Raw genomic sequence first — 17,754 nt, 5'->3', positions numbered from 1 at the left:
ATTTCAAAAATGACCATTTTTTTGGTCCTTATTAAAATGAAAAGGTTGATCGAAAAGTTTGGGGGATCTAAGAGTGTGGCAACCCAGTAGTCATGATTACTTCGAATTCTGACAATATGAGGGTCATGTTGCAGGTAGTGCAGCAAGAAGGCACTTATGTGTCTTGCGCATCTCGGAGCCCCAAAATTATTTTCCGGGCTAGATGCAGCTGCAAATTATTATTAATTTTAAATCTGGTGGAGCTTAGTATAGATGGGCTAATAGGATCAGTGCTGCACACTGCTACAAAGCCCAAATTATTTTCCAGTCAAGATACAGATAAACATGATTAGTAATTTGAAAGCTTAAAACGGTTGGTAGGGTGGTTTTAACCAATCATCAAGCTTTTACTCTCCCCAGGATGACACAGGGGTAGAAAAGTCGTTTCGGATCCATGATTTGTTCATCTTTATGAACGTGAGTCTGTCTACATTATCAGTGGAGAGCCGCGTGCGCTTATCTGTCAGCACACCACCAGCAGCGCTGAACACACGTTCAGACAGAACGCTGGCTGCGGGGCATGACAAGATCTCCAAGGCGTAAGTGGCTAGCTCCGGCCATTTATCCAGATTGGAAGCCCAAAAAGAGCAAGGGTCCAGTGACACAGTCATGGCTTCAATGTTTACTTGGAGATACTCCTGTACGATCGTCTCTAGGCGTTGACTATGTGTCAGACTTCTTGTCTCCTGTGGCCTTGCAAAGGATGGGCTAAAAAAGTGGTGAAATGATTCCGCAAAATTGATGTTACCAGCAGATACTGTGGTTCTGTTACGGTTTGAGTGCTGAACACTTGACGGTCCCACGGTTGGCAAGTTGGAACTGTGAGATTCACTACGTGCACCACTGGTGTTTTGTGGAAAAGCACATGTAAGATTCTGCAACAGTCTCTGCTGATACTCCTGCATGCGTGCATCCCTTTCTATGGCAGGAATCATTTCTGCAAATTTACTTTTGTACCGGGGATCTAACAGTGTGGCAACCCAGTAGTCAGGATTATTTCTAATTCTCACAATTCGAGGGTCATGTTGCAGGTAGTGCAGCAGGAAGGCACTCATGTGTGTTGCGCATCCAGGAGCACCAAGTCCCTGTTGTGTTGGTGGCGAGGTAACAATCATGCTTCCTTCCTCTGTCCTCTCCCCCCAACCTCGCACAACAGAAATGTGATCAAGGTCTACCTCATCTGATGAGTCTTCCATCAGTTCGTCCTCCACTTCTTCCTGGGCTCCTGCACCTTCCTCACTAGTTTGGCTGCTACCATGCGCCCTGGTAAAACCATCTCCCCCACCCTCACATGCCTGCCGCCTTGGTGCTGCCGACCGTCTGGACCTTGCAGATGTTAGCCCTTCCGCATACAACTCCTCCTCCTCTACTTCCTCCACCTCCTCTTGTGCCACCACCTGACTCCGAATTCTGTTTAACATGTGCTCCAGCATGTAAATCACCGGAATAGTCATGCTGATAATGGCATCGTCAGCACTAAACACCTTCGTCGCCATTTCAAAACTGTGCAGAAGGGTGCATAGGTCCCTGATCTGAGACCACTCCTCCAGCGTGATTTGCCCCACCTCCGGATCTCGTTGGCCCAGGCTATACGTCAGAACGTATTGCACCAGGGCTTGTCGGTGCTGCCACAGTCGCTGCAACATGTGCAGAGTTGAATTCCACCGGGTAGGCACATCGCATTTTAGCTGGTGAAGTGGCAGGCCCAACGACTTCTGTAGAGATGTAAGTCGCTGAGCTGCGGGATGCGAACGGCGGAAGTGAGCACACAGCGACCGTGCCCTCTGCAGAAGGCCATCTAGTCTGGGATAGTGGGCTAAAAATTGCTGGACAACCAGGTTCAACACGTGAGCCATACAAGGCACGTGTGTGACATTGCCCCGGCGAAGGGCCGCACCCAGGTTTGCAGCATTGTCGCACACGGCCTTCCCTGGTTTCAGGTCCAGTGGAGACAACCATTCATGAAATTGGTTCTCCAGAGCTGACCTCAACTCCTCAGCTGTGTGACTCACATTTCCCAGACATTTCAAAGTAAAAACCGCCTGATGACGTTGAGCCCTACTGCCAGCATAGTAAGGAGGTGTGCAGGATCCCTTCTGCGCAGTTAGAAAGCTTGTGGCATGACCAGACAGGCTTTGGGTGCAGGTGGAAGACCGAGAGGAGGTTTAGGAGGCAGAAGCAGTGGAGGAACTTTGACATAAAGAGGATTGACGCACAACTCGTGGGGACGGCAAGACTTGGACAGCAGCCCCTTGTCCTGCTGTCACCATAGTTACCCAGTGCCCAGTCAGCGACATGTAACGCCCCTGTCCATGCCTACTCGTCCAAGTGTCTGTGGTGAAATGCACCCTGTCACACACAGAGTTTCTCAAAGAAGCGGTGATGTTGTGTGCGACATGCTGGTGGAGCGCAGGCACACCTTTCTTTTAGAAGTAGTGCCGACTGGGCATCTGGTACTGGGGCACTGCGACGGACATAAGGTCTCGAAAATCCTCTGTGTCCACCAGGCGGAAAGGCAGCATTTCTGTAGCCAAGAGCTTGCAGATGGTGAAATTTAACCTCTTAGCTTTCTCATGGCTAGGAGGAAATGGTCTTTTACTTGTCCACATCTGAGGGACCGAGGGCTGGCCATTGTGCTTAGACGGGGTTGATAAGGGTGTCCCCGGCAAACTGCCGGTCTGTGAGGAAGATGCAGGCGGACATGTTAGGTTGCCTTGATCCAAAGGTGGTGCTATCGATGTCGGACAGCGCTCAACACCAGCTGGTGTTACCACCTCCAAAGAAAATGATGACCTGCCAATCACGCTGGCTGTTGTGGGTAAAGAGGTGGCAGGTCTGCGCCCCAAAACAGGTGTGACTGCTGTCCCCCCAGTCACAGAGGATGAAGAGGCCGCGGATGCACAAGATATGGCAGACGGTGGTTGGCCCGGCCGGCTAGGCCGCATTGTAGCACACTGAGCTTCCCACTGCAACTTATGCTTCATGTCCATGTGCCGGTTCATGCATGAAGTACTCAAACTATGTATTTTTTGGCCTCTACTTAGCTTTTGCTGACAAATGTCACAGATAACACGAGTTGGGTCAGCTTTATCGATCTGAAAAAATGCCCAGGCTATGCAAGGCTTAGCACCCATGCGACCTGAAGAGCCACCACGACTTGTGGTGAGAGGCAGAGTTGTGTTTGAGGATGCAGTTGTTGACGTGCTTCCAGTACTACGTCTCTGTCCAGGAAGGCGCAACCTGACCTCGTCGTCACTAGCATCTTCCTCCACCTCCTCTGCTGACCTCATCTCTTGGCTGACTGTGGGTTGACAGTAAGTGGCATCTCCAACCTCATCATCATCACCCTGTGCGTTATCACACCCGTCGTCCTCAGAGCCAACCTGTTCCTGCCCTGACAAAAAACTAAAGTTGTCGCTCCAATCAGGTATTTGAGTCTCATCATCGTCTTCCTCATTGTCTCCACCAACAGGAGTTACAGTTTGGGAATGAGGGTCTACATTATGGTCAGAACCTTCTGCGTCTGGTCCTGGATCCGATTCATAAAGATTCTGGGCATCAGTGCAGATCATTTCCTCGTCTGGATTCACAGAAGCGCTGGAGTCGACCTCTGATTCCCAGGCTATAGTATGAGTAAACAGCTCTGCAGACTCAACCATCTGTTCTACCTCATACTCAGACGGGCAGCTAGAGATTTGGGAGCTGTGAGGAAGCAAGTGCGATTGGGGTGACACCTTTGAGGACTGGAGTATTTGTGATGTTGAAGTTGATGTGGAGGAGAGCCCACTTAAAGGAGCACTTGATATCCGTTGAAGCACCTGCTGTGTTTGTGCCTCATCTGGAATTTGTAGCGATTGGCGTGGCCGTAAGAAAGGGATCTTATCACATTGTCCGCTAAAAGAAGTAGACATTTTAGTTTGGCTGGAAGATGGTCTTTCTTCTGCAGATGTTACTGTTGCTTTAACACCTACCCCACGGACACAACCTTTTTTCCCCTTCCCAACACGCCTATTCCCCTTTCCACCAGCAGCAGGCCTTTTTACACTCATTTTGGTGGTTAACTAATTCACAACTCTGGAGTTGTTTGCACAAAAAAAACAATGGATGGGAACCGAGCAGAGCTGAGTGGCCAAACTGTGGTATTAGGCCAAAACTATTGGCTGGGTTAGATGCAGAAAAAAATTATATTCAGTTTGCAACCTGATGGAGGTCAGTATAGATGGACTAATAGAACAAGTCCCACACACAGCTAGAAGCCCAAATATTTTTTCAGAAGTAGATGCAGAAAAAAATTATATTCAGTTTGCAACCTGATGGAGGTCTGTATAGATGGATTAATAGAACAAGTCCCACACACAGCTAGAAGCCCAATATTTTTTCAGAGGTAGATGCAGAAAAAAAATATATTCAGTTTGCAACCTGATGGAGGTCAGTATAGATGGACTAATAGAGAAAGTCCCACACACTGCTAGAAGGCCAAATATTTTTTCAGAGCTAGATGCAGACAAAAAATTATTTTTAATTTGCAACCTGATGGAGGTCAGTATAGATGAACTAATAGAGAAAGTCCCACACACTGCTAGAAGGCCAAATATTTTTTCAGAGCTGGATGCAGATAAAAATTATTTTTAATTTGCAACCTGATGGAGGTCAGTATAGATGGACTAAGAGAAAGTCCCACACACTGCTAGAAGGCCAAATATTTTTTCAGAGCTAGATGCAGAAAAAAATTATATTCAGTTTGCAACCTGATGGAGGTCAGTATAGATGGACTAATAGAACAAGTCCCACACACAGCTAGAAGCCCAAATATTTTTTCAGAGGTAGATGCAGATAAAAATTATTTTTAATTTGCAACCTGATGGAGGTCAGTATAGATGGACTAATAGAGAAAGTCCCACACACAGCTAGAAGCCCAAATATTTTTTCAGAGCTAGATGCAGAAAAAAATTATATTCAGTTTGCAACCTGATGGAGGTCAGTATAGATGGACTAATAGAGAAAGTCCCACACACTGCTAGAAGGCCAAATATTTTTTCAGAGCTGGATGCAGATAAAAATTATTTTTAATTTGCAACCTGATGGAGGTCAGTATAGATGGACTAACAGAGAAAGTCCCACACACTGCTAGAAGGCCAAATATTTTTTCAGAGCTAGATGCAGAAAAAAATTATATTCAGTTTGCAACCTGATGGAGGTCAGTATAGATGGACTAATAGAACAAGTCCCACACACAGCTAGAAGCCCAAATATTTTTTCAGAGGTAGATGCAGATAAAAATTATATTCAGTTTGCAACCTGATGGAGGTCTGTATAGATGGATTAATAGAACAAGTCCCACACACAGCTAGAAGCCCAATATTTTTTCAGAGGTAGATGCAGAAAAAAAATATATTCAGTTTGCAACCTGATGGAGGTCAGTATAGATGGACTAATAGAGAAAGTCCCACACACTGCTAGAAGGCCAAATATTTTTTCAGAGCTAGATGCAGACAAAAAATTATTTTTAATTTGCAACCTGATGGAGGTCAGTATAGATGGACTTATAGAGAAAGTCCCACACACTGCTAGAAGGCCAAATATTTTTTCAGAGCTGGATGCAGATAAAAATTATTTTTAATTTGCAACCTGATGGAGGTCAGTATAGATGGACTAATAGAGAAAGTCCCACACACTGCTAGAAGGCCAAATATTTTTTCAGAGCTAGATGCAGAAAAAAATTATATTCAGTTTGCAACCTGATGGAGGTCAGTATAGATGGACTAATAGAACAAGTCCCACACACAGCTAGAAGCCCAAATATTTTTTCAGAGGTAGATGCAGAAAAAAATTATATTCAGTTTGCAACCTGATGGAGGTCAGTATAGATGGACTAATAGAACAAGTCCCACACACTGCTAGAAGCCCAAATATTTTTTCAGAGGTAGATGCAGAAAAAAATTATATTCAATTTGCAACCTGATGGAGGTCAGTATAGATGGACTAATAGAATGATGCTATGCCCAAAAGATTTTACTTAACTAGGTGCAGTAAAAAAATTGGTATTCTATACACAGGTGGTATATCTTGCAACACAGATAGGCTACTCCACTGACTAACACACTCTGCAATAGGCCAAAAAGGATTAGCTTTGCTAGATTCAGCCAAATGCTGTGTAAAAAACTTGCACAGCACTGGCACAGAGCTGCCTGGCAAAAACTGATAGGAACTGATATAACCTAGTCCTGAAAAGGACTGCAATTACAATTAGTCTTTACTCCCACAATCTATCTATTTAAGAGCACAGACCTGCCTGATAAAAGTCGTAGGAAATGCTGTAACCTAGTCCTTAAAAGGACTGCAATCACAACTATTCCCTACTCCCAAGCTATCTGTAGATTTGTGCGAATATTGGCTTGAAATTAACAAGGTATAGCGCACACAGCAACAGCGGTGCCGTCTAACACGCAGCTGCAGCAGTGAGAAAATGGTGGCGACGGGGAAAATGGCTTGGTCTTACAGGGCAAGGACATGTGACATACACTGCCAATGACACATGCCCTTGCTTGTGTGAAAAAAGCACTTCGCTCCGTGTGTGCGCTGCTGATAGGCTGACAGACTGCACCTCCCCACTGTAAATGCGGGAAAGAGAAAAAAAAATGGAGATCTTCATTATTCCTGCAGAGATCCATCCCCTGCCCCTCCCCCCACCCCGCTGTACACTCAAACTGCGTATTAACATTAATTTTCATCATTACTGAGAAAAAAATCCAGTTATGATTTTGGTGCACGAACAGTTATCGAACATAACCTCGAACAGCCGAATTTTTCTCAAATCGTTCGTGTTCGCCGAACGGCTCGAACACCGCCCAAAACAGCTCGAATTTGAGATTGGCGAACAGTTCGAGTAGAACAACGCTCATCTCTAGCTCTTACCTCTCTCTCCGACGTTCTCATCACAAACCTTCACACATTACAGATAGATGGGAGCTTTAATGTGCTGAGCCGCACGCTCTAGTGGGGTAATGAGCACAATTCCATGTACTTGATCTGTACTGCAGAATCTGACTAGGATGATAGGAATACACTGCTGTGTACAATGTATGTATTTTTATTCTACAGGGACAATCAGGGTATGTGCACACAATGCGTACCAGCCTGCGGGCCCGAGTCTCCGGAATAGCTGTCGGCAGCTTCCGCTCAATATGCAAATGAGCGGCGCCATTTATTTATTTATTTTTTCACCTGCGGACTTTCCTCATAGAGGTTAGGTCTACGGGGAAAGCCCGCATGCGGTCCCACAAGAGAAATTGACATGCTGCGGGTCTTAAAAGACACACCGCATGTCAGTTTCCGCGGGTGATCCGCAGGTGCACGGGGACGCATAGTGGACATGGGATTTCTACAAATCCCATCCACTATGCTGTAACAGCTGGCCGCTGCGGGTTTGATGCTGCATAACATGCAGCGGCTCTGGATCGTGTGCACATACCCTAAGAGATTTTCTTCATCTTATAAAATTATTAAAAAAATAATAATGAAACAATTGATGATGAACATTTTTTTTTATTTTTAATGCGTTTATTTTTAAATAATGAACATCACAAATCAGCAAATAACAAGGACATATTTGGTGTCCCTGTAATAATAACGACCCGCACAACACAGCTCAGATTATTTACAGGGATCGGTAAATGAAGTAAAAAAATGGCGTAATTTATATTTTTCTCTATTAAACCCATAAAAATGTAATAAAGCTGTAATGCTGGGGCCGTGTTCACATTAGCGTAAATGCTGCGTTCTTTCTGCTTTTTTTCTGCAGGTCTCCGCACCACACGACACAGTAACAATCTTCTCTGATTATGGCGTCTCTGCTGCGTTTCTTTTATGCGTTTTCCTCTTTGTTTGATGCGATTTTGGGGCAGATATGAAGCAGAGTTTTTAACGCTTTTTAACAGTACAGAAAAGCTTTGATTCTTATTGTGTACTTTGGTGCGGATTCTGCAGAAAACAAAAAACACAGTATTTCTGCACTGTGTGCACACGGCCTTACAGACACAAAAAAGCCAGATGTCGTATAGTGAAGCTACATATAGATGAGAAAGTTCGGGCGGCTCCGACTGTGAGTGAGGGAACAAAAAATAATCCACAACTAGAGATGAGCAGGACGCACAGATGACGTCGCGCTGCCCTGGGTGATCAAAAGCCGCCGGGGATTCTGGATGGTTAGAGATTCGCTGCGTCCTGTCCATCCACCAAGTACCACTGACCTGGACGCTGGACCAGAGACCCGGGAATCCATCCGCTCAACTCTAGTCCCAACTGTCCCGGATAAAACGGACAGTCCTGGATTTGGGTCTACGCCCTGCAGTCTATGGAGTCTGCTGAATGCCCCTCATTACCAGCGCCCCTCTGACAACTCCTCCTGGTGGGGGAGAAAGAAATAGTAAATAGGTGTGGATTGGGATGTGGCCAGGGGCGTGGCCAAAATTTGACAAGACGCGCTACGCGTTCCGCATGATGTGTCCCTCTTTCTGTTTTTCAAAAGTTGGGAGGTATGCTCATGTGATCCCTAAATTATCAATATACCAATATTAAATTTTTATATCCTTTATATACAATACTTGTACGTCTCAGAAATGTTATAAAAGTGTGAATAAGTGCACTCGTATACACGTAGAGTGACAAGAATTTGTAGTTTAGTTACTATGTCGGTCTAAATATTTTTTTTCTCCATATGAACAGGCTTCAGAGGCTTTGGGAAGCAGAGAACCAGAAGAGAGGGAAGAGGAAAGCATCTCTCACACTGGTGCTATGGCGTTTCTGCCGAACCAGATTTTTGCTGTCTTCATTGTGTCTGATTATTACCATGGTTGCAAACTTTATTGGCCCTGTGAGTTCATGTTCTGTTTGCCTATAAAATTCTTGTGTAATGCAATGCTACTGTGTGCTGTAAATCAGGAGTATTATTGCAGGAGAGATTATTGCTGAATCACTGTAGATTAAGGAGAATCTGTCACCAGATTTTTTACATATACAAATAGCTCTCTAAGACCCAATGAGGTTTTGGTGATTAGCTTGAAAATCTATGTTGAATGGCTGTAAACCACTTTTGCCAGTTTTCTTGTCTGATATAGAGTCCTGCTGGATGTTTGTTTTGAAATCAGGCAGGAAAGCTTTTAGAAAGGTTTATGCAGTTATTCCAAAATGGATTTTCAAAGTAAGTACACCAGCATCATCAGGTCTTAGAGAGCTATTTAAAAAAAACAGTTTTTAAGACAAAATCTGGTGACAGATCTTGTTTAAGGTAGCATGAAACAGGAGAAACCATGGCAGCAACCACAAAAATGAGTCAAGACTAAGAGATAGTCATCTCGAAACATGTAAACCTGGTTTCTCATCTTTTGTATCTATTTTTAATATTTTACTTTAGATTTTTACGTACTACAATAATCTGCTCATTTTTGCGATTGCTGGCATTTTGTTTTTCCTTTTTCATGCATAACATGCTCAGGAACCTGCCTCAGGCTGCCATGCTCTTCACCCTATTTGGAGATATTTTCCCACCCGCTCAGCTGATGATTTTGTGTTTTTGTTTTTTTCTGGTTTAAGGTAGACCCGTTGTAACTCAATATAGAAAGGACTAGTTGAGAAACACATCTATTTTTCTGTTCTGTGTGCTGCCTTTGTTTTAAACAGACAGCAAACCAACTCATAAAATATGATGAGAGCAGTCAAACATCCATTTTTATAATGGAGCTATGTCTGTTACATTTGGCCAAATTTATAAATTCATAAAACATGGACCATGCTTGGATCATGATGCTTGGCCTCCTGACGTCAGCTAACTGGATAATAGGCATATACGAGGCTGTTGAGCTTGAGTTCTGTACACGGATGGTAAAACTTGAACGTTTGGACAACTCCTTCCTAAATCCTAAATTCTCTACTGTAAAATAAACAAAACATATATTCAGCCTACAGACTGATGCTGTTCCAGCACTGTCAGCACATTGTCTACCGATGGTCACAATATCCTTACGTCACGTGAGAGCTGCAGCCGATCAGTGGTGGCTGATGAGCTGAAGCTTTCACACTTCTATCAAATGTATGTATTAAGGCTGTAGCCAGTCAGTGGCTATTAATTGGCTGTGGCGCTAACATGACATATTTCCACATGACCATGGGAGAGACAATGTCAACATTGCTGGAAAGTCATCGGTCCCTGAGGTAAGTATATGTTTCTTTTTGTATTTTATCTGGTGGGGGAACTATTTAGTACTTATGGGCTGTCCAGTAGTAGACCAACTTTTTAAACTCGTGCATGTCTAATTTTCATGCATTTTTGCATTCAAGTCTTTGGAGAGCTGCCTAGAGCAGATGAAAAATGGAAAATATTCATTTTTAATCTGTTTTATGTTTGTTTTTCATATCTTTTAACTGATCCATTGGAAAGTGTCAATGGAAGAAAAAAGTTTAGACAGACAAAAAATGGATGCAAAATAGAGGCAAAATGATGTAAACATCACGTGTAACTGAGAAGGGATCTCTGAAAGAAATTCTTTATCGGAGACATTGCATGCTGATACTTTTTCTCGCTGTCCACAGGCCATCTTCATCCGTGCGCTGCTGGAGTACACAGAATCGACTGAATCTAACCTCCTTTATGGGCTGTTAGTAGCATTTGGCATTTTTACAGCAGAGCTTGTAAGGTCCTGGTCTTTTGCACTGAACTGGGCAATGAACTATAGAACAGGAATTCGATTGAAAGGAGCGGTTTTAGCCATGGCTTTTAGAAAGATCCTAAAACTTAAAGTATCTAAGGATATTACAACAGGAGAGGTGAGTTATGTTCTGTATTAAGCAAGTTCGGCATACCCTTGCTGGCCTAGAGATTTCATTTAATGGGTATACATATATACTCCAATTTAAATAGAGAGTCTGGTTTTGATAAAATTGTTTCAACATTGAAGGGTGCTTCATTTAAAGGGGTTGTCTATGACTAAGATATTGATGACTTACCCTGACATTAGGTCAACCATATAAGATTGGTCAGGGGCCAATACCTGGAATCTCCACCTATCAGCTAGTTTCAGATTGCATAGCCTAGAGAAGTACCCCGTGTATAGAGCTGGAACACCACAGTTTTATACACTATGTAGTAGACTCTCTCAAGTACTGTAGCTCAGCTCCTAATACAGTGAATGGATGCTGAGCTTCAGTACCCAAGAACAACTGTGCTTTCCCATCTCCATTCACTGTGTACTTCCCATGGCCACAGGACTTAAAAACAGCTGATGAGTACGGGTGTCAAATGTCATACCCCACTGATCTGATATAGATTGCCTACCCTAAGACCCAGATCTTTAAAGGGGTTGTCCAATACTTTTATATTGATAGCCTATCCTTAAGAAAGGTCATCAATATCAGATTGGTGGTGGCGGGGAAGGTGGGGGAGCGATACCCACATCCTCTCTGATCAGCTGTTCCTAGTGCCGGCCAGATGTCATCGGTTGCTGAGTGAAACCGTGCTATGCAGTTGTACTGTTCACATGAAACCACTGATCAGTGGGGCTGATGTAGTATCCTCACCGATCTGATATTGATTACCTCTTTAAAGAAGTTGTCCACTACTATAGAACATTGCTCCATCAATGTAAATGGTGGAAATAAGACTTTTAGCAAATACCCTACACTGTCAATATTGCCTGTGAGTGGCGCTATCACTGACCGCTCACAGGCATCACGTGGCCCCCGTCTGCAGCCTCCTCTGTCATCCGCTGATGTCACATCAAGTCGAGCGTGACCCAGTGACGCGCTCCCCGCTGATTAATAGGTTGTGGGCGGGGTTTTCCAGTACGTCACAGCCCAGCATCCACTGCACACTTTCCCAATGAATGCAGGAGAGGGAAAGCTCTAATGACAGCTCACTGTGCCTTCACTCACTTGCCTCCTATTTTACCTAGCCCCACACTACTAGATGCATTATGTAAAATAGGAGGCAGGTCAGTGAAGGCACAGTGAGCCGTCATAAGAGCATACAGATGAATATGTAAGCAGAGCACCAGATAGAGCGCCCCCCACAGGCTGCCCCGGAGCACGTTCATCCAGCCCAGTCAGTACTGATCTCCAAGACTCCATATGCCATCGATCCATCCATGGTCCAGGTCTTTAGATTAGATCCTACCTCTTCAACATCATTCCACCAACTCCCCACTAAACATATGGCTTTTTTTCTTCTTCACTGGGATCAGCCCCCTGAATGGGCAGAACTGCTCTCACCCTCCACCCCAAAGCTAAGTGTGCATTAGTGGAGGTATTTTTCTCAGGTCGAACGGCTCCGCCAGATCTACTTTCAATACTAATGAGATTACTGGAAACTTTACAAGTGAAATTAGTGTACATACTGACGAGCAAGCAGAACAATAAAACACAGCAAGAAATCACTAATAAAACACAACAATAAGATCGATGACACAGGTGCTCCATGCTCAAAAATGTCTGATAGTCTTTAGAACAAGGCCAGTTCTTCAGTCTTCCTCATGGCAATCCATTTCTGGTAGATTGAAAAAACGTTGCCTCTTTCACAATTGCATCCAACAAGCAAATATGAAAACATTAGTTGTATATGACGCGCCCCCTGGGCCATGTTGTTAGGGATACCCGGAGCCGGATCAGATGGGGGTTGTAGTCTCCGAGTGGCTGTGACCCGGTCCGTGCCCAGGGTGTCAAACTCAGTGTGCGGCAGTCCTTACAGATGTTCTAGTGTCGACTACGCCACCCGTTGATTTGCGGTCAAAAGGCCGCCGCTGCAGGATGGTCCGCTGAGGCTGGTGGTGTGTGTGCAGCTGTGGTAGTATAACCCCCAACGGGAGGGGTATAGCCTCAGGGGGTCAGACGTGGAGGATGGTGGTTGTGAAGGTGCAGCAAGGAGACTCAGAGGCATGAAATGCAGTTCAGGGTTTTTACTCACTGGTGTTGCTCGGGTCACTCTGTACAGCAGTGACCACCCGAGCCGTGCTGCGTCCACCAGGTCCTGGACTCGGCCAACTCCCGGGCAATTCTTGAGTATGGTCCTGAGCTCCTTTCTGACTCTCCCTTCTTCTGGCCGTTCCCACCAGGGATCCACCTGTGTCCGGCTCCCTCGGGTCTCTTGGTGGTTGAACCTTCTCTGGCTTCCCTGACCCTATGCTCGGTGTGCCATTCTGGTGGATTTGGTGAGGGTCGTGGCAGATCCTGCCCACGACCTCCGGTTCCTGGCTAAGGTGTGCTTTAGCCTCTGCCAGCTTGGGATCCGGTACCCTTTTGCCGACCCTTCACCCTTATCAGCTCTCATACGGGCTCTTGGGGTCCCCTCTCGTCCTGCGCCTCTGGGTCCCTCTTCCTTCTCCTCTCCTGGAGTACTGCTGACTCACTGACTGGCTGACTGACTGACTGACCCTGTCCTAAGATGGTGCCCACCTTATATACTCCCTCTATGTGTGAGCTCAGGTGACCAGCACCCAATGAGCTCCTACATTTACCCAGACTACTCCCCCTATCTGCCCCTACACTACTGGGATGTTCCACCCCCCTCCCACTCCAGCCAGGGACAGACGCTGTCGCACCTGCACATATACTGGTGGGAGTGCCGTTGTTCTGTCCCCCGGAAATGGGATGTATGTAGTGCATGCAGCCTACTAAGCTCAGTTCCATACTCCATCCTTACCCGGGAGTGGAATACCACACCTCTGGCTTGAGGTGTAATACCCCTGTAGCAGCCGAATCCTCAGGGTGCTACATTCCCCCCTGGTAAATCACAGCACGTCCTCGGGCTGTAAAAGAATAAACATCCAAAAACATACATTTTTTTTCAAAACATCAACATATAAAACATTTAAACACTTTCAGCAGCATAAACTTTTTCTTGTTCCTCCGGCCACGGTGCAACTTGTGACCGGGTAAAGTGCCACAGTCTCTGGTAGAAAAAACAACAGTTTCCTATAAAACCGGTAGGGGGCGCCTTAAAAAGCGCAACTATATACAAGGGGAGGTATGGCCGCTCTCAGTCCTCGACCAGTGGGGAACAGGAATGGCTGTTCACAGTCCTCAGCCTGTTAGGGGATAGGGACACACGGGTACAATTCACACTTGTCCCAACGGGGAACATATTTAATTTAGCAGCGGTTCTTATACCCACACGGGTAACTATCTACATATTCTATTTACAGTTCATCAGTGGCGGTGTGCTCTTGGCTGAGGGTAATCTTTAGACCCGTCCGGGTCCTCTTGATCCTCCTCACCCCGTAGCTCCTCCTCAGTCAGTCTATGCACATGCAGGGCATACGGGCCCTTGGCGCACTGATGCTGGGTGAAGGTGACCTCATCACCCAGGTATAGGTCACGACCTCTGTGTCCCTCCGGCAGATGACTTTCAACGTCTCTGCGGGTGACAAAGACGTCGCCGGGGGTCTTGTGGTCCCGGATGAAACCCCACCCATGCTCCAACTGGAATTTTATTACAGTCCCGCTGGCACGGGGACCGTGGGCAGCACGGGGGTTTCTGCGGGCTCGGCTCTTCTGCTCGGCGCTCTTCACTTGGAGCCGCTCCTCGCGGACCCGCCTCTCTCGTCGCTCCTTAGCAAAGATCTCCAACTGTTGCCGGCAGCACTCCGCACGCTGGGCTGCGGCTGCCCGGGTCTCCTCGGTGAATCCCATCAGGTCCTCACCGGTAGAGTCCCACTCGAACTGGGCTTCCTCCAACGAGAGTGGGGTGATCTTGGCGGGCGCCGGAGCCGGGATCAGGGGCTCATCCAGGGGTCTTTCTTTCCGGAGTCGGGGATGGTGGTACTCCGGTGGCCACACAGGGGGCTGCCCAACCGGGCAAGTCTGCTGGGCAAACAGGTCTTCACCCAGGTGTGGCGCTGTGGACGTTGAGGGCGCGGTGGTGGTAGCGGCGCCCGGGTTTACCAGGCCTTGCGACCAGGCCTGGGGCACCCTGAAGGTGAAGGGCACCGTGAAGACGGCGGCGCCCGGGGTTACTTGGCCCAGCGACCAGGCCGGTTGCTCGGCTGTGGTATAGGGCGCTGTTGGTACTGCTGCGCCCGGGGGTACTCGGCCCTGCGACCAGGCCGGGGGCGCTTCTTGCTTGGCCACGCTCTGAGTCGAGGCGCATGACGTCACAGGGAGCGCGGACGCGGCTCCGGCCGCTTGAGGCCTAGCTTGGAGCGATGACGCAGTGGTTACGGGAACGGTGAGTGGGGCTTCGGGCTCTGCGACGGGGAGCTGGGGCAGGTTTACGGCTTCTGGGCACGGGATGCTGTCGTCCCCATTACCTGCCTTCATCTCTTCGGCTCCCTCCGCGGCGTCGTCTCCGGCCGTCGTCCTTCCTTCGCCGTCCTCAGAGGTGGACTTGCTCCTCGCTGCGGGTGGCATGCTTCGCTGGCGGGCTCCGGCCTGCCGGGCCATCTCTCGACTCCACTCCGCCAGTGTTTCCTGCTGCACCCGGGCCATCCTTCGTGCTAGGCCCTCCAGCGCGGTCTGTGCACGCTCCCGATCTCCGGGGAGCTGCGCCAGGATCTCCAGCAGGCCTTCTGGAGTGGCGACCTGCAACAGGCTCCTGACCACTGGGTCGGTGCTGCCTGACTCTCCCTCCATCTCCGGGTGTGTTCTCTCTGGACTCTCCTCCAGACTCCTCCAAGCTGCTCCCATCTTCTTTCTTTTGTTCTGTATCCGCCCACACTGAGGGCGGTCCTGGGGCAACTTTGTGATTGCCAGTCCCAGGGGCAGTTCTCTCACACTGATGGACATACCAATCATCACAGTCTCTGCTGGTGGGGGCGGTTTCCACTTTTGGCGCCATTTTCGGTCCTGGCCCACGATGGGAGGTGGCCTCTTGCCATACTTTGGCACGCCCATAATGGCGTCCGCTCTGCCAAGGCGGGAAATCTTCTCAGATGGCGGGAACCGCTTCCCAATGGCGGGAAACTCTGTGGATGGCGGGAAAAGACTGCAGATGACGGGCAAATGGCGGGAACTGATCCGAGATGGCGTCCGATGGCGGGGACCCTCTGGAATTGGCGGGAGACTTCTTTTTACGGTAAATATGAACTTTTCTTCAGGCACGCAGTACCCGGTGGTTGCGGGCACGTGATCCTGCCGACTACGCCAAAGTTGACGCGCCCCCTGGGCCATGTTGTTAGGGATACCCGGAGCTGGATCAGATGGGGGTTGTAGTCTCCGAGTGGCTGTGACCCGGTCCGTGCCCAGGGTGTCAAACTCAGTGTGCGGCAGTCCTTACAGATGTTCTAGTGTCGACTACGCCACCCGTTGATTTGCGGTCAAAAGGCCGCCGCTGCAGGATGGTCCGCTGAGGCTGGTGGTGTGTGTGCAGCTGTGGTAGTATAACCCCCAACGGGAGGGGTATAGCCTCAGGGGGTCAGACGTGGAGGATGGTGGTTGTGAAGGTGCAGCAAGGAGACTCAGAGGCATGAAATGCAGTTCAGGGTTTTTACTCACTGGTGTTGCTCAGGTCACTCTGTACAGCAGTGACCACACGAGCCGTGCTGCGTCCACCAGGTCCTGGACTCGGCCAACTCCCGGGCAATTCTTGAGTATGGTCCTGGGCTCCTTTCTGACTCTCCCTTCTTCTGGCCGTTCCCACCAGGGATCCACCTGTGTCCGGCTCCCTCGGGTCTCTTGGTGGTTGAACCTTCTCTGGCTTCCCTGACCCTATGCTCGGTGTGCCATTCTGGTGGATTTGGTGAGGGTCGTGGCAGATCCTGCCCACGACCTCCGGTTCCTGGCTAAGGTGTGCTTTAGCCTCTGCCAGCTTGGGATCCGGTACCCTTTTGCCGACCCTTCACCCTTATCAGCTCTCATACGGGCTCTTGGGGTCCCCTCTCGTCCTGCGCCTCTGGGTCCCTCTTCCTTCTCCTCTCCTGGAGTACTGCTGACTCACTGACTGGCTGACTGACTGACTGACCCTGTCCTAAGATGGTGCCCACCTTATATACTCCCTCTATGTGTGAGCTCAGGTGACCAGCACCCAATGAGCTCCTACATTTACCCAGACTACTCCCCCTATCTGCCCCTACACTACTGGGATGTTCCACCCCCCTCCCACTCCAGCCAGGGACAGACGCTGTCGCACCTGCACATATACTGGTGGGAGTGCCGTTGTTCTGTCCCCCGGAAATGGGATGTATGTAGTGCATGCAGCCTACTAAGCTCAGTTCCATACTCCATCCTTACCCGAGAGTGGAATACCACACCTCTGGCTTGAGGTGTAATACCCCTGTAGCAGCCGAATCCTCAGGGTGCTACATATATCTTTTAGGTGCTTGTAATGCATGCAAGCAATAGAATAAGCATTGTGAAATAAGAATGCTGTTCAAAATTCCAATGTCACGAAATCAATATTGTTATTCAATAAACCATCCCAATGATGCTATTGTAAAACAAGATGTGCAATAGCCATCAGCATGGAACATAATGTAGTGCGGGTGTGGTTGTATCATTTTTTCCTAGATCATGTCATGAGTATCATGTAAAACTTGTTAGATAATGTTCCATTCGCAATAGATTCATGTGCTGTAGATATAGGTTAGACTAGGTCATAATTTTACATGTAATTCAGACGCACTCCAGCACTTTCATTAAAATCCAAACTTCTTTATTGCAAACCCCTAAAATCGTTATTTACAGATAGGCAGTCTAATAATACCTTTGAAATACAATCTTTCATAAATTACTATA

The 17,754-nt window shown here is 47.6% G+C and overlaps 1 protein-coding gene across 4 annotated transcripts in view; it reads left to right on the top strand.

Moving 5' to 3' along the window:
* LOC141212093 (ATP-binding cassette sub-family C member 5-like) overlaps window positions 1–17,754 on the top strand; it is a 167,697-nt gene that overhangs the window by 27,484 nt on the left and 122,459 nt on the right. For all 4 annotated transcript variants that reach the window (XR_012281936.1, XM_073664876.1, XM_073664877.1 and 1 more), the window contains 2 exons: window positions 8,764–8,911; window positions 10,627–10,860. Coding sequence is in view for 3 of the 4 variants with exons in the window: in XM_073664876.1 (XP_073520977.1) it covers window positions 8,764–8,911; window positions 10,627–10,860 (382 nt within the window). In the remaining variant the exon portion in view is untranslated. The remainder of the gene's footprint in view (window positions 1–8,763; window positions 8,912–10,626; window positions 10,861–17,754) is intronic.

Source organism: Phyllobates terribilis, unplaced genomic scaffold (genome assembly GCF_046119375.1).
Source record: "Phyllobates terribilis strain yellow unplaced genomic scaffold, ASM4611937v1 Scaffold_2__4_contigs__length_985480577, whole genome shotgun sequence".
Lineage (NCBI taxonomy): Eukaryota > Metazoa > Chordata > Amphibia > Anura > Dendrobatidae > Phyllobates > Phyllobates terribilis.
This window is presented reverse-complemented; position numbering and strand designations above follow the sequence as displayed.